The 22198-nt window shown below is 43.5% G+C and overlaps 4 protein-coding genes across 6 annotated transcripts; 1 reads left to right on the top strand and 3 right to left on the bottom strand.

Annotated features, from left to right (window-relative positions):
- The first annotated feature begins 514 nt into the window (after positions 1 to 514).
- tmem88a (transmembrane protein 88 a) lies at positions 515 to 2814 on the top strand. Of its 2 annotated transcripts, none has more exons than XM_061299795.1 (3): positions 515 to 930; positions 1576 to 1891; positions 2368 to 2814. In XM_061299795.1, exons 2-3 carry the CDS (start codon positions 1589 to 1591, stop codon positions 2653 to 2655), a joined length of 591 nt encoding a protein of 196 aa, XP_061155779.1. In that variant the 5' UTR covers positions 515 to 930; positions 1576 to 1588; the 3' UTR covers positions 2656 to 2814. The 2 variants fall into 2 exon arrangements, with proteins under 2 accessions (XP_061155779.1, XP_061155780.1); XM_061299796.1 differs by having other exon boundaries at positions 532 to 942.
- Positions 2815 to 3106: 292 nt separating this feature from the next.
- pcolcea (procollagen C-endopeptidase enhancer a) lies at positions 3107 to 7021 on the bottom strand. The gene is made up of 9 exons (XM_061299794.1): positions 6862 to 7021; positions 5760 to 5868; positions 5418 to 5676; positions 4664 to 4788; positions 4451 to 4587; positions 4006 to 4361; positions 3848 to 3925; positions 3510 to 3680; positions 3107 to 3424 (listed from the first exon to the last, which is right to left on the bottom strand). The coding sequence occupies exons 1-9, from the start codon at positions 6951 to 6953 to the stop codon at positions 3294 to 3296; spliced, it is 1458 nt and encodes a 485-aa protein (XP_061155778.1). The 5' UTR covers positions 6954 to 7021; the 3' UTR covers positions 3107 to 3293.
- An 8631-nt stretch (positions 7022 to 15652) lies between these two features.
- LOC133168042 (class I histocompatibility antigen, F10 alpha chain-like) lies at positions 15653 to 19241 on the bottom strand. The gene is made up of 8 exons (XM_061299274.1): positions 18683 to 19241; positions 18305 to 18571; positions 17892 to 18170; positions 17484 to 17792; positions 17252 to 17359; positions 17143 to 17160; positions 16934 to 16995; positions 15653 to 16852 (listed from the first exon to the last, which is right to left on the bottom strand). Exons 1-7 carry the CDS (start codon positions 18735 to 18737, stop codon positions 16970 to 16972), a joined length of 1062 nt encoding a protein of 353 aa, XP_061155258.1. The 5' UTR covers positions 18738 to 19241; the 3' UTR covers positions 15653 to 16852; positions 16934 to 16969.
- A 137-nt stretch (positions 19242 to 19378) lies between these two features.
- Positions 19379 to 22157, bottom strand: hsd20b2 (hydroxysteroid (20-beta) dehydrogenase 2). 2 transcript variants are annotated; one of them, XM_061299273.1, is made up of 11 exons: positions 22017 to 22157; positions 21401 to 21447; positions 21247 to 21322; positions 21026 to 21136; positions 20609 to 20676; positions 20464 to 20508; positions 20346 to 20380; positions 20177 to 20258; positions 20008 to 20073; positions 19690 to 19836; positions 19379 to 19621 (listed from the first exon to the last, which is right to left on the bottom strand). In XM_061299273.1, exons 1-11 carry the CDS (start codon positions 22060 to 22062, stop codon positions 19490 to 19492), a joined length of 855 nt encoding a protein of 284 aa, XP_061155257.1. In that variant the 5' UTR covers positions 22063 to 22157; the 3' UTR covers positions 19379 to 19489. The 2 variants fall into 2 exon arrangements, with proteins under 2 accessions (XP_061155257.1, XP_061155255.1); XM_061299271.1 differs by lacking the exon at positions 22017 to 22157 and adding an exon at positions 21560 to 21821.
- Between the last annotated feature and the right edge of the window lie 41 nt (positions 22158 to 22198).

The raw sequence follows: 22198 nt of genomic DNA, 5'->3' as shown, positions 1-22198 counted from the left end.
TTCAAAGTAAACACTGTACAGTATGTACAGTATATCAGCCCTGTGAACATGTAAATAAATCAACGATAATGCCCGAAAATGAGAATTGCTTTCATAATACTGATTGCTGCCTTTGAACTGAGCCCCCAATGGCTTCTTATCAGCCCTGCAGTGGCCTTTTTTCTCCACCAAATTAGTCGGGCTCTACCCCCAACCTCATTTCCTTACCCAGAGATCTGTTTTTCATCAAAGGGGTCAACGGTCACTTGCTTTGCCATTCCTGCTGCCGGGAAACAAACCGGCTCTTGGTGCCCTTTTGTTTTACACCTCAGGCTTCTGTGGGAAGTTTTGTAAGAGCTGATCACGTCGTCTAAAAGCTCAGCTTCAACTCCAACCATTATTAAACAAGTTCAGCTGCTAGTCGTCACAAAACAAAGGTGAAAGAAGTGTCTGTCAACTGATGTGCGTGGGCCAGCACACCCTGACTCCTCTAATCTATCCAAATAAACACTTTTCCCTCCCCCTGGATTTACATCTGGGCTCTGGTGTTATCATAGAAAGCCTCAACTGCCCAAACACCAGCCCAGTAGGCTTCTTGAGCTCAGGATACGCACGCACACACACGCACACAATCATATCTCAAGCTGGAGTCAAACTGAGGAAACGGAATGCCAGGGAAGGAAGCATTGAAGTCAGCGGGAAAGCAGATTTCTCCTCAAGTCCACACAGTTCCTTTTCTCTGAGAGGCAGAAGATACAGAGGTTGCTTTACAACAGCAACCAGAAGAACATTTGAGTGTCTGCCTTTCCACGGATACTACTGGAATTGGAATTCCACCGAACACATTCATCAGGAGGAAATTCTTGAAATTCTCATCATCCCTGATTTAGCAACTTCAGGAGTCAGCTTCGGTTTCTGTGGCATCAAACTGCGGGAGGACAAATCATCCGAGTAAGTCCTCCGGTGAGTAGAATCAATAATACTTTCAAACTAGACCTTGAAATGTAACGGTACGATTTTGGAACAGCATGCATGTATTACAAAGGGAAAATGAAAATGTGTTTATTTCATAGGAAACATTTGCAAAATGTTTTAAAATAAAAGTATAATGCAAAGTAAGAGTTTTGTTGTAAAATGTAAGCGTTAAAAAGCCCCATTGCATCTCGACAGCTCACATGGAGTCACATGGTCACTATTTCCCAGGGCTTGTTAAATGAGAGATGGAAAACATACAAAATGTGTAAAAAAGAATAACCAAACAAAACAAAAAGCCGTCATCAGCGTAATAACATTGTTCTGGCTGATTAGTGATTAGAGACATTTTTCGGCTCATTGTTCTCGGTTATCCTGGAGTGTGGAGGTGGGGTTGGCAGAGCCCATTTCCTTGCACTTCAAAAACTCTACCGTTACTTTCCACATCATCTCTAGCACTGTTTTTCATTGCACAAAATCCTCTCATCAAAAGAAATGACGCACTTGAAATTGATTGCAAAGCAAATGAAAAGCACATAATGGATCACATTATCTTCTGATTTAGTTCAAACTTTTTATACATTGGCCCACTAACTTCAGCCCCCCTTCTTTCATTTGCTGCAGGTCTACAAGAAACATGAGTCTGTCACGAAACGGGACATTGGAGAAGACATCGGAGCTGCCCAGCTCCGAACCCAGCTCCCCATCAAGAGGGGCTGGGGTGGTGGTTCCCCCACCGTACTCCACAGGTGGGAGCGATCCCCCCGACGCTCCACTGGAATTGAGGGGCTCTCTGGACTGCTGGGCCTGCTCCGTCCTGGTCACAGCTCAGAATCTGATCATCGCAACGATCAATGGCTTGTTGGCCGGCGTTGTGTTTGGCACCATCCTCACTCCGGCGCTCGTCATGATCATATTCGGCTTCCTCTGCCACTCCACGGTCAGTCTCATCTCGCAACGTTCCCCAACTTTTTATCCGGCACTATACGTCACTGACATAGATAGATGAACAAAGAAACATTATTTGTTTGAAATATTCAACAGTATATTTGTTTAGGAATCACTGTTGGACACCAAACTAGCCTCCTGCTTGTTAAAGTGTTGGTGAGAGGCAGTATGTTTTTCCTCAGTGACTTGATACTGTTTCTGTAAATTTTTCTGGGACTTCCTGGAGATTAAGTTTTAATCTTTTGCAGCTGTGAGTCATAGTGTGCAGTGCAGACCAAATATTAAATTTCATACTTGCACGACCAGATAGGTTCTTTACACCCGCAGAATATAAGAAGAATCAATGACTATGATGGTCAATTTTTGCCGTTTAAAATGAGTGCCCCGTAAAAAAAAAAAAATCTGCGTTATAGTAAGAATTTGTGAAAATGGAATCTAAAGGTCTTGTTGTGTATTTGACTTCTTCAGGTGCAGCCCCACGGCACCTCTGTGTACTGTTCAGACGTGTTGGATGATCCCGGCTGTGTCGCGCTGCTGGTGGTGGGCTTTCTGCTGCTCACGCCTCTGCTGGTCCTAGCGCTGGCTGCCTTCTGTCGCCTGGCTCGCCACCTCCAACTGGGCCTGTGCTTCATTCCTTACAGCAGGGCCGTGTACAAAAACCTGCCGGCCGCTCGCAGCAGGGAGGCCGGGGTGGCCGGCTGCTGTGGCATGCCGGAGGTCTCCGAGAGGGAGGGTAAGGGCAGCGTATGGGTGTAAGGAGAGGTGACCTCTGACATTGTTTTGTTTTTTGATCCCTACTTGATGATGTGGGGTAATCCACTACAGTCCATCATTGGAAATTGATGTTTAGCTATTAGTTTTGTATACTATTCCTGTATTTTATAAAATATTTTTTCCAATAAAACCTTACTCTGATGTTGACACTTTTTCTTAATACAAACGACTACAGATTGTGTTGACGGTGAATAAAGTAAAGAAAATATCTTCGTAGTAGTATAAAATTAGTAGAAAACTAAATCGCATTTTTTTGGAGAACCCTGGAAACATTTTGAGGCACTAAAAGTGAAATCTCTTCTAATGCTAAATCTGGGTGCTTTTACCATTTACGGCCACTAGATGGGCTCCAAAAACTTGTTGTGTAATGACTGTAGTCGCATGACGGCACAACCTCTCATGAGGAAAACAATGAGACGGAATGACTAGCACAAAAAGTGACAAAAGGGATATAAAAATCCTTTATTCATATATAAATTACAGACAATGTTTAAGGATTTGTGTTTCTTCAATGGGGTTATAAAATCAGTTTTACCAAGAGATTATCATCTCATGTAGATCTGTATTTCGCATTAGACAAGGATTTATTGAGTCATGGTGTTGTGGACAGATGTGTCGAGTTAACAAGGCTGGTTGCTGATGTTTGTCAATAGTTTGTGATGTGGGGCTTTGTATGGGGCTGTGAACGCGCCGGGTTGCAGGCTGCCACGGCCATCCTCATCCACTTGACCCATAATGATGTAATTACCGCCTGTGGGGAAAACAAATAAGGACCAGATGAATTAATGACTATGATAAAACATGTGACATGTGTGTGTGAATGTGTGTGCGTGTACCTCTGCGAAGCAATGGGCACTTCCTGCATTGTGACACCAATTTAACCGACATGTTCTCTCCGACTTGAGTGATTGTTAGTTGCCCTGCTTTGTAAGTCTTAATCAGGGATACCCCAATGAGAAGGGTGCCCCGGGGTCCAGGGGCCAAAGAGGTCACTTTCCCGGTTATCACTGTAAACAAAATGGCCACGGTCAGCAAGCAACATTTGATGTGATGCATCAAAGCGCAATGGCCAAATGTGTTGCTTTCCACGGAAAGCCATCAAGGCATTTATTTGAGATCCAGATGAAGTTAAGGGCGCGTACTTCCACGCTGTTTGTTTAACAGGTAGACTTACCAAATTCACTGGCACAAAAACTGGGCTTGATAGTTTTGTCTCTTTTACACGCTTTGGCACACAGTGGATTCTGAGCAACTAGAAAATAGACATTTAAAAAAAAGTATAGTAAGCATAAAAGTGTAGTCCAAAATAGCACAACACGTCTCCTCACTCACCAGGTCGTCCTCCATTTGGTCTTGAGTCAACCCCTGTCCTGTCCTGACCCGTGGTACCGGCCCCACGTCCATTCGTGGGCCTGACGCGTTTGGGTTGGTCAGTTGGTTCCGGAGCAGGGGGGGGCACACTTTTGACTGTGGCAGCAGGTGGCGGCACTGCAGTAATGGGAACTACACGTGCAACGGGTTTGACAGGCCTTGCTGGAATGGACCTGGTATCAGCACCGACACTGTCAACGACAGTTGTGTGAGAACCGCGGGGAATGGTGGTGTAAGTGGCCAGAAAGCCATCAGATGTTACACTGAGGTCAGACACAAACTGGACCAGGAGCACGTTGCCGCTGGTGGTGATGGGCCTGTGTAGGAAAAGAACATGACTGTGATTTTGGGAGTGTTGAAGTAGACAGCAAAACTGCAATTTTTTAATCACTTCTGTTGTTCTTACTGTGGGGCTTGATCACCACAATATTTTCCAATCAGGCGTGAGTCATCTTTCTCTCCACCATTAAAAAAGGCCACGTAGTCGAAGCGGCAATAGGTGTCTGCCTCCAAGGAAAATTTACCAAATTTCACCTGGATTACCTGGCATCCCAACAGAAACAATTTAAAAACCAAATCCAAATATTTGAAATGGATTCATGGAGGTTTTGTTGCAAACCTTGTCAGGCTCCACAGTAATGAGCCAAGAGCAGCTGGTTCCCTGTGGATACTTCTTGTTGGGCCAGTTAGGCGTCATGACCTCTCCCTGAGATTTTGTTGTTTTTCCCCCACAGAGCTGTTGATCTAGAACAATCCACAAAAACATGGGAGCCCTCGTGAGGATATGCGGTCTGGATGATGAATGAATGAATAAAAATAACAGCAAGATTGCTGTCCAAGGTGTGATAGAAATATTTTTTCAAATTTTGGGACTGATAATAGAAAACCGTGCAGTACTGTCTATCCACTGTCTATACTCCTTAACTTCATTATTGCTCACTTGCCAATCAAAAAATGCTATTCCTGCTAATACAATTCAACACATACTTGAATTTTACATGGTCGGATGCAGTGCAGTAGTTCATCATAACATCATCGTCACTGTTTCTTAGTTTCACAATACAATTGTGTTGTTTGCAATGGCCATAGAAATGCACTGTTTAATTTCATTTTAGGAGTAGAAATTGTTTGCTTTGCTAATTCCTTTATTTTACCTCGTCATGATTAAATTTTGTTTTAGTTCATATTGCAATATGTTTTAGTGTGTCTCCAGTGTTCACGTCATGGCTGTTGTTCTCGTTAGCTCCCTCTAGCTAAAGTTGTTTAGTTCATGTGTGCCTCATTGTCTTGTCAGTTTGCTTAGGTGTGTTCCCTGGATGCTGTTTGTTATTGTTGTTGTTTTGTAACTTAAAAAAAAAAAAAAATGGACCTACCCTCCGCATATGGCGTAGCACCACTGAAGTAAGCCACAAACCCTCTACCATTCGTCTCGTCATCGGTCACCATCTCCAACATCATAGTATTGGTAGTGGAAATAAGGGCACCGGGCCGGAAGGTTCCACAGAACCGGCCCAGTTTTTGCACCGTGTTGGATTTGCCGTTGTAGACATCCAGGTAGTCATAGCGACATTGCGAGTCTGCCTCCAGGTCGAAAATGCGGAAGCTGAGCATGACCACTTTATCCTCTGGGACCTGGCAACCACAGAGATCCAAGAGGTCAGACGATGAATGGGAGGCAGTAGGGTGACGTTTTGACTTGTGCCAGGGTGACTCACTGTGATGATCCAGGTGCATTTGCTGTTTGGTTTGTAATGGGTCGGGAAACCCTCGCTGCCGACAAATCCCGACTCTGCAACAAGTGATCCTCCGCAGTGGAAGACAGGCCTGTGATAAAAGTCATGAGAAGAGATTATTAACAAGCTTTGGCAACAAGACAAGAATTGCATGAATGCATAAACTCGGCCCCCAAGCTTTACAATATTTACAGAAACTTCCATTGGGAATCTCAAACTGTGAACTGCCTTTGCCAATTGCTGGAGTTTGGAATTTTCTCAGAAAAAAAAAAGATTACACGTAGAACGAATGCTTTTGTTTGAAATTCCAATTCAATGGATTACAAAAATTGTAACTGAGAAGAAACAAATTTCAACCTCATTGTTATTGTGTCATAAAGATTTTAAAGACCTCTGTGGGTGTCTGAAATAATTACACAGGAGGGAGTAAGCAGTTCTTGTATACACACTATTTGTCATAGCAGAGTCAGCAAGGGGAACTTAATGCCAGAGACTTTGTTTGTGGACTAGACCGACACAAGAACAATACCCAAAGTGGGGTTGTCTTATAAATGTATTTCCAACCATAAAAGTTTCTGAAGTGTAGTTCTTGTTTAGACGTGACCAGGATCCTAGTGCAATAGTTTGCATTGATTTTAAATGGTCAAATAATTATTCGCTCTGACAACTTTTTCTTCTGCCACTTTTTGTCATTTCCCACTAAAACACACCCACTTTCACTGAAACTTTGACCACAGTGAGAAAACAAAACTGTATGAAGCAAGACAACAGACTGAAAAAAGAAAAAGTCATGCACTTGGTGATTACAGCCAAGATATCCAGAGCTGGAGCCAAATTTCTCAAATTCGACCCCACGGGTAGAAGCAAAAACATGAACATCTGGTGACTAAGCCGTTGTAGACGCAAAAAATAACACAACTCTATGCCCATTCAAACAAACGAACTGGAAAGATTTCAACTAAAGAGATGGAAAGAATTCAAACGTGGACTCAACTTTGAGTGCTCTCACCTACAACGTCAACATTATGTGTACCACTTAATTGATCTTCTAAAGACCTAATTCCAACACACTGCATAGTCTCACCTAGTGTAGTTTGTTTGCTGGGCCTGCGTCCATCCCAAAGTCAGAGACAGGAGCAAGGAGATGCCCCAGATATGGCCTGCGTACAGCATCATGCACTCACTGAGCTACTATTTGGAAAGAGGGGAGTTTGTAGCGTGAGGCAAGAGCTTCAGAAGTAGGGTTGTAGGAGGAGAAAGAGGAGGAGGAGAATGGGAGGAGCGATCTAAGGATAGCGGGGATAGTTCTAGAAGGGATAAAAAGCAGAAGAGTGATGCTAAATGGACAAAGATTGCAAGAAAGAGCCCGGGGGGGTGATAAGCAGTGGGAGGAAGGCGAGTTGAAGGCTTTAATTAGAGCCAGATGTTTTTGCCATAATAACACAGTTTTGGATAGTACAGGGAGGGGAGCTTAGTGGAGTTCGAAGGAAGTTGAACTTAAGTGATTTCTGTTCTTGACTTGTTTCCTGATTGATGGTTACATAACGCACAGGTTGCATAGGTGGAAGCACACCCTGATAATAGGCAGAAACTAAATACTCCCATTCGATTAAGTTGAGCTTGACATTGCTGCTTTTCTCTTCCTTATTCCTTTCTTGTGATTGATTTTATTTCAGACTGCAAATAATAGCTCCTTTGGGATCATGATTTCATTTTATTGTAAAACTAATAAAGTGTCCCTAGATTGTGTCTCCCCCATACCCCAGGATGTCCTTTGACTCCAGAGGGCGTCTACTCATCCCCTGGCAATCCACCAAGACTACACTAAGACTGCATTCGAGGAGTTTCTGTGAATGATTCAACCCTGTGGTCCACACTGCTGAGGCCTGCAGCGGGTAAGCTATTCCAATAAAGGCTGTAAAACCAGACACTTTCATGCACTGCTGACCTGCAAACGCTTGATCAGAGTCTGGAACAACCAAGGCGGACAGCCAATAAAAACACAAGGCACAGTTTCCACAGAGTCAGTGTCTCCAGTTACATGTGGCATATTACTTAAAAGAAACCCCCCACCCCCCGCTTGCCAGTTTTACTCAGATTTTTGATGTTTGACTTCACAACCTGCATGAAATGATTTCTGATGCCAAAACAAAGAGGTCTGCTAAAGATACAACTATGTGCTGGTCACTGCTGTACTGTTTGTCTTCAAAGTGAAGTCCTGATAAGAGACAGCAGAGGCAGGAATGCAGTGATGATGGCATCCAGTATGCAGCCAGACCAAGGAAGTTACAGTGACCTTTAGACTAGAATCTAAGGCAAGGCAATGGGTTCTGCAATAACTCCAGACAGATCTGAATGATTGACATACTTTCACTTAGCCAAGCGTCACAAGGATTCACTAGGGGAGGAGTGAAAGAGAATTCAGAGAAAAACAACCGAGAAGAAGGATCTGACTCAGCAACATTAGGAAAGTTATATTGTTTGTGATGCATTTGCAACAGTTAACCCCTCTATTTGTTTATTTATCAATTTGTTCACATACAAAAAGAATATAAAGACAACAAATTGTCTGCATCCATCTAGTCTTTGTCAGTTTAGTCATCCTCAAATCCCCACTGCATTGAAAAAACAAGTAGAAACACGTGCACAAAAAAATAATGGAAACTAAAGTTTTCAATCATTGAGAACTCAAGTGAAAACATGAAAACTATGTTGACAACTCTGAGAAGACAGTTTAGGATGTAAGGAAAACTGATAACAAAATAATCTCTGCCACACTTCCAAGAAACAGCTGGAGAAAAATCAAGTATGTCGAACTCGAATTTGAAGAGGAAAATAAGCTTTTTCCTGACAGTGTGCCAAGAAGCCTGATGCAGTACATCTGATATCGTAATTAAAGCAACACAAGTTGACAGTGATATCATAACAAAAAATAATGAAGTGTATGTTGTTTATATTTCATGCTTAATCAACTTCTTAATCAACTTAATCAATGAAAACTAGATATTGCTTTGAATTGTGATTCAGGAGTTAAACAGATCAATAAAATCAATAAATCAATAAATCAATAAATAAGGGGTGGATTAGTGCGCACTGGTTAGCATGTCCGCATCACAGTTCAGAAGGTGCGGGTTCGATTCTACCTCAGGTCTTCCCTGTGGGGAGTTTGCATGTTCTCCTCGTGCCTGAGTGGGCTTTCTCCGGGCACTCTGGTTTCCTTCCGCATCCCAAAAACATGCTTGGTAGGCCAATTGAGCACTCCAAATTGCCCATAAGTGTGAGTGGGAGTGCGGATGTTCGTCTTTGTGTGCCCTGCGATTGGCTGGCAACTAGTTCAGGGTGTCCCCCGCCTACTGCCCGATGACTGCTGCTGAGGGCCAGGGACAAAGCCTTTAGAGCGGGCGATGAGGCTGGTTTGAGGACTACGAGGGCCGACCTGTCCCGGGGCATCAAAGAAGCAAAGAGGGCGTTCTCGTGCAAAATTACCGCCCACTTCAAGGACAGCAGGGACGCACGGAGCCTTTGGCAGGGCATTCAGACCATCACGGATTACAAGCCCGCGCCGCAGAGCTGTGAAGGCGACGTCCGTCTGCTCAATGACCTTAACCGCTTCTTTGCTCGCTTTGACGCTCAGAACAGCACTTGCCCGCTGAAGGCCACGCCCCTTCACACGAGCTGCCCCTGTGCCTCTCCGCCGACAGCGTGAGGAGGGCGCTTCCCGCCATCAACATCCGTAAGGCGGCGGGCCCTGACAACATCCCGGGTCGAGCGCTGAAGGACTGCGCTGGTGAGCTGACGGGTGTCTTCACGGACATCTTTAACACTTCCCTGCAGCAGGCCATCGTCCCTTCGTGTTTCAAAGCTGCCACCATCGTACCTGTGCCGAAGAAACCTGCTCCGTCGTGCTTCAATGACTACCGCCCCGTGGCCCATCATCATGAAGTGCTTTGAGCGGCTTGTCATGGAGCACATCCGATCCGTTCTCCCCCCCACCATTGACCCCTTCCAGTTTGCATACCGAGCCAAACGGTCCTCTGAGGATGCCATCTGCTCTGCCCTCCACTCGGCCCTCACCCATCTAGAGAGAAGGGACTCGTATGTGAAATTGCTGTTTGTGGACTTCAGTTCTGCCTTCAACACCATTGTGCCACAACGCCTCATCAGCAAACTTGACACGCTGGGCCTCAGTACCTACCTCTGCAACTGGCTACTGGACTTCCTCTGTCAGAGGCCACAGGTGGTACGTGTTGGCGACAAAATCTCCGCCAGCATCACGCTGAGCACGGGGGCCCCCCAAGGCTGCGTGCTCAGTCCGCTGCTCTTCACCCTCCTGACGCATGACTGCACTGCAACCTACAGCGACAACCGCATAGTAAAGTTTGCTGATGACACGACTCTGGTGGGTCTCATCACCAAGAGAGACGAGACTCAATACAGGCTGGAGGTTGACCTTCTGTCCACGTGGTGCAGGGACAACAACCTCCTGCTGAACGTCGACAAGACCAAGGAGATTGTTGTGGACTTCCGGAAGGGTCACACCCAACACCTGCCGCTGACCATCGACGGTGCTGTGGTGGAGAGAGTGAGCAGCGCCAAGTTCCTGGGGGTGCACATCAGTGAGGATCTCTCCTGGTCCACCAACACCGCATCACTGGCGAAGAAAGCCCAGCGGAAACTCAGGCGAGCGAGCGCTCCTCCGGCCGTCATGACTGCATTTTACCGCGGCACCATTGAGAGTGTCCTCTCCAGCTGTATTGCTGTTTGGGGTGGCGGCTGCACTGACTACAACTTGAAGGCCCTGCAGCGCATAGTGAACACGGCTGGTAAGATAATTGGTGCTTCGCTCCCCTCCTTGAAGGACATTTACACGTCCCATCTCACCCGCAAGGCGACCACGATTGTGAGTGATGTGAGTCACCCCGCTCACTCTTTGTTTGAGCTTCTGCCCTCTGGGAAGAGGTACAGGAGCCTGCGCTCCCGCACCACCAGACTCTCCAACAGCTTCATACTCCAGGCTGTTAGGATCCTGAACTCGCCCCCCCTTTCTGCGTAGCGTCCTGTACTTAGTGCTATGCTTACTGTCTGCTGTACGCACACTGGCTCAGTTTTGTTCCTCTTATTTATTGGGTTATTTGTTTATTATTTATTTATCACTCATTTTATTTATTTATTATTTATTATTTATTGTTTGTGCCTTCTTGTTTTTATTTTGTGTCGTCTAATTGTATGTTTATCGTGTACTGTGTCTCGTCACCGTGGGATGGAGGAAACGGAATTTCGGTTTCTTTATGTGTCTTGACATATGAAGGGATTGACAATAAAACTGACTTTGACTTTTGACTTGACTTCTGGGATAGGCTCCAGCACACCCGTGACCCCCATGGGGGACAAGCGGTATAGAAAATGGACGGACGGATGGGCGGGCGGACGGACATATTTTTGACTATCTTGGTTTGCATCAGTGCTGTCAGTTTGCCATAAGTGTGCGAACAACAGTCCCTGGCACTAAATTTTTGTCCCAGTCGGAGATGTCAGCTGCCATTACAAGTGGCCTGGCGTCAGTGTTTGTGTGCAACTTGAATTACTCCCACACAAAACAGTGACTGGTCAAATGTTTTCGAACTGCTTTTCTGACCACTAGATTGTTCAAGTGGAATGCGAGTCAATGGTAGTTTTTCATGCTTGTGGTGGTTGTTGCAGTGGCAAAGTATTCAAAGGCAGTTGTGAGTCTTGAGGTGAGTGTTGTCACCTCAAGACTCAAAACTGCCTTTGAAATTCGATGGGCCACTTTGTGCCTACCTCCGCCCAAATTCAATCTGACCAATGACAATGTGTTTTACATTTGCACTGCCGGTGGAGGAAAAGCACCTGTGGTTAAAGTTAAACTGGCAGACTTTTTACTTTCTGGACTTGAATTGGCCGCCTCTGCCTGCAATGACAAGGAACATAGACAATGACTTGTTTTTGGTTGACTTTATTTTTATTTTAAGCAATTGGTCGTTGATGCAGTTGAACATCAGGCGAATAACAGCAGACCGAGCTCCTAAAAACACTCTACGGCAGGGGTGTCAAACTCTTTTTTTTCACGGGCCGCATTGTAGTCATAGCTTCTTTCGGAGGGCCATTACGCAACGCAAATAAATCTATGAGCACCTCATATTATATACAGTAAAAGCTCCAAAACAAACTGACAAATAACTCGTTTTCAAATCAGACGAGTAAAAACTGGTCTTTTAAAAAACTTTTTAAAAAAGAAAAAAGTGAAGACAATTTGCAATTCTAGTAATGACCCACGAATTTGATGCACAATTTGTCTTCGCGGGCCACATAAAATGATGTGATGGGCCGTATCTGGGCCCCGGGCCTTGAGTTTGACACCTGTGCTCTACGGGATGGGCACACCTGAACAAGCTGCTATTTAGTAATTTTATTTGCACATCTAACATTAAAAATGGAGCCAGCTCTGAAGACCTTCTACGTTTTGAAGAATTTGTTCTTTGTCCAGCAGGTTGAGGGTCGTGGTGGCTGAGTCCCCGACAGCAGAAGCGGCGCTGCATGAAGACACAAAGAAAAAGCAGGTGAGTGTGCTGCAACATTTAAAAAATTTTGTTGATTGTGTCACTTGTCAGCATGTTGATCAAGACGCCATATTACCTGCACCACCTAGAACAAGAAACAGTTCAGTATTTGGACTTTCCAAGTCTGTCTTTACATCAGCTTTCCAAAATTGACAGAAAGGGACTCTGCTTCATAAAATCGATCGTTGCAGCATGCACTCGGTCCTTCAGCACCATCTAGTGGACAAAAGCGGCAGATGACAGGAGATAGTATTGCTCTCCTGGGGGCTTAGAGTGGCTTGTAAAAATGAACAGGGACTTGCTGCTGTTTTGCAGCCTGACACCTCTCCCATCAATTAGACGTCTTCTGTCACTGGGTTCAGTGATCTGACCTTCAGTGATCTGAGCTCCCCGTAATCAGCAGCTATTGTTTTGCATCGTATTGTTTCCCCCGAAATCAACAAAGTCACCACTCATGTGACCGCCCAACCATAGAACACAGTTGTCTTTCAACTGGAAAGGGGTGCAGAATAAACAATGGACAACAGACAAATTAAAAAAAAAAAAAGACATCTCAAAAGTTAAATTCTGGATAAAAACAGTTGACGGTAAAATGTAGTAAAAATTAACTTCCTCTATTTTGTGAGCGCCTTTGGCTTGCAACCATCTTCTTCGTCATATGATTCAAGAAGGCTTTGCAGCGGTAGATGAACAGATTCATGTCGGAGGATTCGATCATTGCTGCACGCACAGTGACGAATGACGTCTGACTCTCGCTTCCCACAAGAGCATCTTTATTAAGTGAAAAAGGGTGGGGGTGACAGTGGACTGAATAAACAAGTTAAAGCTCTTGACCTCTAGAAAAAAACAGAGCAGGGGATGTTTTACGACATTGTTTAGGATGGGACAGAGCTAGGTGGTTTATTACCGGTTACATACCAACGTAAGCATAAAACTAATCTACCTAAGTTATTTATTACCGGTTACATACATTCCAACATAATCATAGATCAAGATAGTTTGGAAAACAGTGTTGGGGTCAGAGCTAGGTTTGGGGCCAGGTTTGGAGCTAGAGCTAGGGTTAGGGATAGAGCTAGAGATAGGGTTAGAGCTAGGGATAGGGTTAGGGTTGGGGTTGGGGTTAGAGCTAGGGTTGGGGCTAGGGTTAGAGCTAGGGTTAGAGCTATGGATAGGGTTGGGGTTGGGGCTAGGGTTGGGGCTCGGGTTAGAGCTAGGGTTGGAGCTGGGGTTAGAGCTGGGATTAGAGCTAGGGTTAGGGTTAGGTCTTTCTCTTTCTTTTTTCTCTTTCTTTCTATCTCTTTCTATCTCTTTCTATCTCTTTTTTTCTCTTTTTTTCCAAAAAGTCAAATAGCCTGGCACATAAAGGAAAATATCAATATTTAATATTGCGACACCCGGAGTGGATGGTGACATTATTTGTGTTACAAAGACACTAAGACTAGCTGAACCTTGGCAGCATACAAGACTTGGATTCATGTTCTAGGAACAAAGACAAAGACACAATGGACACACAATATTATTTTACAGTAGTACCCAACAATGAGTTGGGATAACAACATGCAGACAAGGTGCGTTAGTTGGTTTGTACAAAGTTTTTAATAAAAGCACGACTAATAAAAACAAGATTCATCTGATGGCTGGCAACAGATTTCCATACTATTTTTATTTTATTATTTATTTTAGATACTGTATATTATATGAGAACCAGTGTCATGTGTTTTAAATACAAACAAAGATTAATTATGTATTTCTGAATACACCAAGTAAGTGGTTGCACGTAGATCCTTAGTTTTCTTTAAATACATTTTCGTGAAGGAATTCGGAACTGTTTGCATCCACTTGGTTTTCATCTCCTCCATCCTGTAAGATTCTATTTTGCACGTTTCAGGGCCATCTGAAATAGATATTGAAATAATGAAAATGACATTCAGTATTGCAGTATTCAAATTATTACACCATTGCTGAGGAGAGTCAAGCATTAGTTTTTATCTGCTAGCCTGCTAGGAATTCTTTGAGGGCTAAAGTTAATTCTGCATTTTTTTGATGTTCTATCTTTTTTATATCAGTTTTGTGCAATTAGAATTAAAAAGCCTCCTTAATTACCTTGTGAGCAATGTCCGCAAGCTGCTGGGCTGTGTGGACCAGCCCTACCGTCTTGTCTTCAGCTGGAGTCAGTTTGTGCCCACGCTCCCTCAGAGCCACTTTTAACTGATGGACTGCATAATAATAAAACGTTTTAGTTAGTATAAACGAAATGATTAAATGGAAGGAATTCATTGCATATTTACATTAAATTACAACATACATACAGGTACTATATAACACATTTTTAATTTCCTAATATTAAAGTGACTGTACAGCAGAGCTTTAATGATAACACTTGATAGACATATTCTTTTTTGGTTTAATAATTAGCATAGTGAAATATTTTGAGTTTGTATTTCAGCAGTCTTCTCTTAATGTGCATGTTTGTCATTTTAAAAGCAATCTTTATTCCCGTTGAAATGCATTTATAATTCTTTGAAGACGGTATTTTGCTTCTTCTCAGTTGATAGTAAACCTCCTGAGTCATGCTGGTGATGTACCACCACCTGGTGGCCTAGGAATGTAATTACAGGATTTGTTTCGGCATGCACGATGAATATAATTGCTATGGGGAGGGAAATCAAGGTCTGAGGATTATTATTATTATTATTACTATCCTTCCATCATCATCATCATTATTATTATTGTTATTACCGTTTTTTCCATGTATAATGCGCAAAATTTAACTAATTTATTGTCCTAAAATCTGGGGTGCGCATTATACATGGGTACAGATTTTATTTATTTATTTTTAGTCTTTGTCAGTTTAGTATTCCTAAAATTCCCACTGCATTGAAAAAACAATAAGATTTCTAACTTATGCAGCACATTACAGCAGGCGAGTTCCCACTATTTTAATAAGTAGGAACACGTGCACAAAAAAATAATGGAAACTAAAGTTTTCAATCATTGAGAACTCAAGTGAAAACATGAAAATTATGTTGACGACTCTGAGAAGACAGTTAAGTAAAGTATTCAAAGGCAGTTTTGAGTCTTGAGGTGAGTGTTGTCACCTCAAGACTCAAAACTGCCTTTGAAATCCGAAGTGCCACTTTGTGCCTACGACAGCAGAAGCGGCGCTGCATGAAGACACAAAGAAAAAGAAGGCGAGTGTGCTGCAACATTTAAAAACTTTTGTCGATTGTGTCACTTGTCAGCATGTTGACTTGCCAGTAAACATTTCACATATGATCACTGTATGGTGGCAGTGAATTCAATCCAACAGCACTTTAATACAAGCAGCAGTGAAAATTGCTTCAAAAAATAGACATTAAACTGCAAATTGATCAAGTTCACTTTCCAACAAACAAAGCAACGTTGTGTATTTAAAAAGGTAAAGACCCAATGATTGTCACACACATATCTGGGTGTGGTGAAATTTGGCTCTGCATTTAACCCAGCCCCGAAGGGAGCAGCAGCAGTGTCACACCCGGGAACAGCTTTCTAACAGCATAATGCTAACAAACAATCTTAGGAATGGACATAAAACAAACGGTGGAGTAACACGTCAACAGATATTAAGATTTCTTTAACCTCTGAAAAGTATCATTATTATTACTTTGTCCGCTGAGGGACATCTCCATGCATTGCTGTATGTCTGTAGGCTACTGCTGCCATGTGGCCAAGTTAACATTGATTTAATCTGAGTTGAATTTACAAAATGAATACAAACATAGCATTTTATAATCCGTGTCGTGAAGTGATTAAGGTTTGTCTTTTATTGTAGGATGCTTGGTCTCCATGTGTTGAAGCAGTTCTGAATGCCTGGTTAGTTAGCCTGTCACCACATATTAGCTTTGCGGGCTCGACTGGGGAAACATGTCACGTGACCGGGACGAGTGTCTTGACCTGAATTAATTGATCGCCGATCTTTTTTTTTTTTTTTTTTTCTGTGCGGCTTGGCGGCCCGGTACCAAAGTGACCCACGGACCGGTCCGCGGCCCGGTGGTTGGGGACCACTGGCTTAGATGACGTGAGTAACGCTAACGTCTCTCAAACTCATCAGTTGTCAAGTCGCTTCAACAGAAACATGCGCGGCTTCCGGTGCATTTCAAAATACATATCCGGTTTGCTTCCAAACGACAAATGACCATTGTGTATGCTTCCTTACATGGGAAACTTTTCTTAGCATAAAGTATAGATTAAATACATCTGTTTTAAGTACACAAACAATTCTAACATCATGAAAAACAATTCTGAGGGCAAAACACATACAATCCAGCCCGACACAAAGATCAATGCGATTAACCCATCAAATCTAACCAAATACACCAAAACCAGGGGAAAAATTGTAACATTACAAAAATATAACCCAAATGACCCATGTGGAGAAAGGATAAGATCCCTGTTTTCAACTCCAAGCGTAATCAGTAGCAAACTCCGAGGGTGACATCTTGCCATGTGATTTGACACCTGGAGGTAGCAAATAAAACCATTAAGCGCATATAAATCCATGTTACAGAAAGCCAGAATCGGAAGATCACGCTAACTCACCGTGTGACGGCTGTTGTGTCTCACTTGGAAAAGCGCTTAAGCCTTAGAATTTGGGGTGATGGCTGAGGGAGCATAAACACAATGTGAGCTGGCAATAAAAAGTCACACTCGTGAATAAAATGCATTTGCACTACCAAGGCACTCGCAGCTGAATGGATTTGCAAAGATTTTTTTTTTCAAAAAAAGGAAGCGGAAAAGGTTTTACTTACAAGCTTGAGCATATTCGTCTGAAATGAAGAAGCAAGAGGAGATTAAAAATTGTCAAAAATGGCAAACAGTTTGGATGTTCCTGACGGAGCAAATATTTGTGTCGCTCACGTTGTTTGGTTTTGAAACGCTTGGCAAAGACCGCTACCACCATCGCCATCAGAGTGAGGACCACCAATGGGACAGCGATGGCTACCGCCTTCTTCTTGTCTTGCTCTTCTTCACACAGCAAAGCATGTACAATGAATAGACACGTGAATGACTGTTACCTTGACACAGAGCCGTCGCGTTTGCGAGAACCCAACAGCGAATCGGACGTGTCTGACCCGTGACAAACACTCACTCTGGATGCGCGCATTGCTCAGGATGCATCTGGCGTCCAGCTTGGTGACGATGGCTTCCTGGACACCAGCTAGCTGGAACACGCACTCGTACTCGCCCTCCGTGGCGGGCGTCACCTCCACTTTCAGGTGGGCTGAGGTCTGGAAGGTTCCGTCGTGGTTGGGGAGGGTCTCCCCCTTCTCCACATCCTCGTGGATCTCCTCACCGTCCTTCCTCCAAAAGAGGGACGCGGTGCTGGGGTAGAAACCAGTCGCGTGGCAGGTGACACTAGAGGAAGGTGTCTTCTGCAGGAGACACACCTTGGGAAGCTCTGCACGCAAAGGCAAAGATGGAGGAAAAAACATGAGGGCAGAGAAAAGCTTGGCTCCAGGTTGTCATGACAGTGCCATTCTCATATCCGCCAATGCACCTGTTCTCGTCAGGAAGTCCTTCCCGTTGCTCACATACTTCTTCAACAAGAAAGGACACATCTCAGTAAGGACAATCTTTCGGTGTGCATTGAACCCGTCTATTTGGTCCCACTTGATTTTGGTCATGAAAGCTTGTGGGTGTGCTGCGATCCATGTCATTGACTTCGCCTCAAATGATAGGAAGTCTACTCCATCGTAACGGATGTGCTCCCAACCATCAACCTCACCAGTCTCATCATTCCATTCACAGCCGTACATCACCTGAAAACTGTGAACACCTGAAAGGATCACGCACAAGATTCAGTGGCAGGATGTTCAGAAATAGGACAGCGTGTGTTCATTAGTCACCCTAAAAAAAGTGTCCAGCCACATTAAATACATGTTACCATAAGAAGGTTGAATGTAAACAAACCTCCAGTTTGGTTGAAGCGCTTTTTCGCAATTTCAAGGTTGTCTTTGGAGACCTGCGCATTACTTGCACTGACGACCAACTCGGTATCCCAGTGGTCCGGGTCATCTGCTGATACTTTGGTCACCCACTGTTGTTTCACTTTTATTTTCCTGCTGTTACTATCATAGTGCAAAATCTGAACGCCGTCGACATAAGCGACCTCCCAGTATTCCGGCACATTCAGAACTTGTGTGGACGTTGTCGTGAAATAACTGAGCGTGTGAAGAGCTAAAAGGACAACAGACTCGGTTATATAACAGTAAACTTGTATGTATTCCGAGCATACATGACCAACAGCAATGGAATAAAATAGAAAAAATAAAAACAAAGAGTACTTACCAGGCGTCACGCTATGTATTTGCACAGCCGCGGCAAGGAAGACAGCAAAATACATGTCAAGTTCTCAACATCAAATTCAGATTTTTCAATGTCGAGCACGAAGATCATGTCAAGAGCGTCAATATTTATGCCTATGATTAAATTTAGAGCCAATTCAAAATGAGTTCTCTTAACGCGTGCTGCGTGTCGCTGACACATTACAATGTTTTTCTTAGTGAAATTACGCGTGCGCGCAAGTTTGTGGAGTTTGATGCGTAGGAAACCGTAACAAGGAAGCGCTCGTTTGGCTTTCTCTGTGACCAATGAGCTTCTTGTCGCACTGGTTTATCAGCATTTTTGACTGTTGAACAATAAATAATCACAAGATGTAGTCACAATCACAAGTAGTGTGTTGCACCACGAAAGATAAAAACAAGTGATAAATGACCATATTAACCACGCAAAAGGTTTTCTTTTCTCCACTAGTGACATGATCCTCTAAACTGGCCGGTGTTCCAGGAAAAAGAAAAAAATGTATGACTGAATTAGACTGGGTTAACACGTCCGCATCACGTTTTCGCCGTCTTGTGGTCAGTTTGAGAAATGCTGTCGGTGAATTACTAATTACCTATTAATTGGTTTGGTTTGAGACAACAAACGAGAAAATCAAGCTGCATTTCAATGTTGCTATTTTGAAATAAAACAAAAATAAAAATGTTCAAACAAGGGAACAAATCTGTATTTGGTTTGTGTTTTTTCTTCATTAAAAATAAGGAGTCGTTTCTCTATTCTTCTAAACACACTATCCAATGGCCAATTGTTTCTTCTTTACGAATATGTGTGAATGCCCCTGCGCACTCCTCTTTGGACTTTTCTTTGGTGTGCTGCGCGGACCAGTTTCGCCACTAGGAACGAGGACATACGCAGACGGTCGGGCATGAGTACGGCAATAGCAAAGCTCTGAAACACAATAATGAATGTTTTTGCAGAGGTCATTGCGTGTTGGCGCCGGTGACGATGATGCTCACCTGCAGTGCGTGCAACAGACAGCCGCTGGTATAGTTGGAGTAGCCCACTGTGTTCAAGGCCTCTCGGGCGAAGGCTGCAGCGCTCTTCACGCAGCTGCTGCTTTTCATTTTGTTCATGTTGGTGGAAACCAGGAAGGGTACGACACACTGTGGAAATAAGACGAGGTTCCCTTATATTGCCCAATCGTAGGGAAGCTACAGACTTCTCCCATTATTTGCTCAATAAAAAAGTTCCCCCCAGCCAAGGAATTATTTTGAAGGTGATCAAAATCAGTTCTTTGCAGTGATCTCGTTGCAGTAGAGTGTCACTTAGTTTACCTGGACCGTGATCCCCTCTGCCTTGTACTCAGCATGCAGACATTGTGAGAAATACATCACAAATGCCTGCAAAAAAACAACAAAAAAACACCACAGATAGTATTAAAAGAAAGCAACCGGCACAGAAAAATGAGAGTTGAAGCAACACTTGATCGAGATAGGACTGTACTTTGGTGGCAGAATAAAGGGCCAGCAGAGGCTGTGGACGGATTCCCATTTGCGAGGAGATATTGACGATCAAACCTGTCCTTCTGCAGTAGATGCGAGAGGCAACCATGATAATGATTAGTTATCCAGCAGTTAATTTTATTAAATGTGTGACACCATCATTATCATACCGTTCAAGCATTCCTGGCAGAACTAATCTTGTTGTCTGAGACAAGAGAGGGGGGGAAAAAAAAGAGACCAACTGTAAAGACCAACGTGACTCGTTTTATCATGACGCGGTCCTCTTACTTGAGCAACAGATAGCGCATTACAGTCGAGAATCTCTGTGATTTTCTGGTAACACATGGGTAAGAAACTTGATGTCAAAAGGAACTGGGAGATGATCCATGTGTAATCCGTGTGAGTTCAAACACATGAAAAAAAAAAAACATACCTGTTCAGCATCTGGAATTTCAAGGAATGGGGCAAAATCGTCTGAGTAGGGCATCGCCACATTGTTAACTGTGGAATGAATATCAACAAGCACATTTACCATTTATTTGTTTCTCTCATTAAAATACTTCAACGCAACATTGTCAGTTTTGTCACACACACGCACATACAAAGCTATGTGTTTTGCATTGCTAAGCAACAAGCATCCACCTTCCAAAGCCCATTTGCACAAACTTAAAATAATTTCTTTGACTCAGTCTTGTTTTTGGCCACTTTACTGGCTGTCAGGTAATGCTAATGCTAATTTAACACTAGTTAAAGCTGACTGTGACATGTACGTACACCCACTCAAGTTTAATATTAATCATTCTAATTGCACCAATTTGGTCAACAACACCCCATTCCCTGGTCCGCTTACCCAAAATTCCAATCTCCAGGCCTTGTAGTTGCGTGGCTATATAAGGGTAAATATTATGGCCGTGTGTGAAGTCCACTCGGATGATGCGAGTCTTTCGACCATGCTGACTCTCTGAAGGAAGACAAAAAAAGGTTTGTACATTTGTTACGAGAGAAAATAATAATTCTGATTGGAAGGATGTCATGAACACACTAATGAGTGCTGAATGTCATTTTCCTTACCGATCTCTTTGGCCACCTGTCGAAGCTTCACATCACATCTGCTCACTAAAACAATATCCAGGCCTCTTTGTGCCAGCTGAAAGCAAGAACAAAAAAAAAAGAAAACATTTTACCTAGTGTTGGTTTTTTTTCTCCAGGATTTTTCAAGACTTACCTCCATGGCGTACGCTTTACCAATGCCAGATGTAGCTCCTGTGACAACTGCAGGAAAAACGAAGAGATATTTTAGAACTGTTACAAACCTGGCAAATCATTTATGTACTTTTCTGTGATTAAAAAAAAAAAAAAACTGGAATAAGATCTCGAATTATACCTGCCCATTGCCCATAAGTCCTTAAATCCACTTGCCAAAACTCAGATAAAATAAACTCTTTGAATCCTTGGTAACATTTCCATGCTGCTTTTATCGAGTAGAAAATTAATGTGAATCCGCCAATAATCATCAGGGCGTCACTCCAAGCCATTTTTGCACAGTGAACAGAGGTGATCCAGAACAAGTATTTATATTCCATGATGACCTGTGCTCCTCCCTTATTGCTCCACCTCTTACCACCATGTCTGTCATTGCCTTGCATGTGTTTTAATACATTTAATATAAGTCAGAGTCAGAGTCAGCTTTATTGTCAATTCCTTCATGCCAAGACACACAAAGAAATCGAAATTACGTTTCCTCCTCCCACGGTGACGAGACACAGTACACGAGTAACATACAAGTAAACAACGGGGGAGAGAGTTCAGGACCCCAAAAGCCTGGAGATCACAAACTTCACCAGAGGCGAGCAGTGCTGGCATCCCACTACAGAGTCCCAGCACCATTCGTCACGGATGTAGACGCGCATTCCACCTCCTCGCGATGTTCCCCCTCGTACAATGGCCCGGTCCGCCCGATAGCACGCTAGCCGCTCCAGATGCACAGCAGTTACGCACTGTCCGGTTCGTAGATCTCAGCAGG

The sequence above is a fragment of the Syngnathus typhle genome, linkage group LG15 (genome assembly GCF_033458585.1).
Source record: "Syngnathus typhle isolate RoL2023-S1 ecotype Sweden linkage group LG15, RoL_Styp_1.0, whole genome shotgun sequence".
In the NCBI taxonomy this organism is placed as follows: Eukaryota; Metazoa; Chordata; class Actinopteri; order Syngnathiformes; family Syngnathidae; genus Syngnathus; species Syngnathus typhle.
The sequence above is the reverse complement of the archived record's forward strand: the minus strand, read 5'-3'. Positions and strand labels throughout refer to the sequence as shown.

Bases quoted from the DNA above. Each gene is read 5' to 3' on its own strand.
- tmem88a (XM_061299795.1), top strand. From the start codon at position 1,589: ATGAGTCTGTCACGAAACGGGACATTGGAGAAGACATCGGAGCTGCCC. The intron at 1,892-2,367 runs GTCAGTCTCATC...TGACTTCTTCAG, and splicing joins GCTTCCTCTGCCACTCCACG to GTGCAGCCCCACGGCACCTC.
- LOC133168042 (XM_061299274.1), bottom strand. From the start codon at position 18,737: ATGTATTTTGCTGTCTTCCTTGCCGCGGCTGTGCAAATACATAGCGTG. The intron at 18,572-18,682 runs GTAAGTACTCTT...TTGTCCTTTTAG, and splicing joins AATACATAGCGTGACGCCTG to CTCTTCACACGCTCAGTTAT. The intron at 17,793-17,891 runs GTGCATTGGCGG...CTTTGCGTGCAG, and splicing joins GGACTTCCTGACGAGAACAG to AGCTTCCCAAGGTGTGTCTC.
- hsd20b2 (XM_061299271.1), bottom strand. From the start codon at position 21,821: ATGCAAGGCAATGACAGACATGGTGGTAAGAGGTGGAGCAATAAGGGA. The intron at 20,259-20,345 runs GTATGATAATGA...CATCTACTGCAG, and splicing joins CTGCCAGGAATGCTTGAACG to AAGGACAGGTTTGATCGTCA. The intron at 19,622-19,689 runs GTGAGCATCATC...ATTGTGTTTCAG, and splicing joins GTCTGTTGCACGCACTGCAG to AGCTTTGCTATTGCCGTACT.
- pcolcea (XM_061299794.1), bottom strand. From the start codon at position 6,953: ATGATGCTGTACGCAGGCCATATCTGGGGCATCTCCTTGCTCCTGTCT. The intron at 4,588-4,663 runs GTTTGCAACAAA...TTGGGATGCCAG, and splicing joins TTACTGTGGAGCCTGACAAG to GTAATCCAGGTGAAATTTGG. The intron at 3,681-3,847 runs GTAAGTCTACCT...TTTTGTTTACAG, and splicing joins TTTTTGTGCCAGTGAATTTG to TGATAACCGGGAAAGTGACC.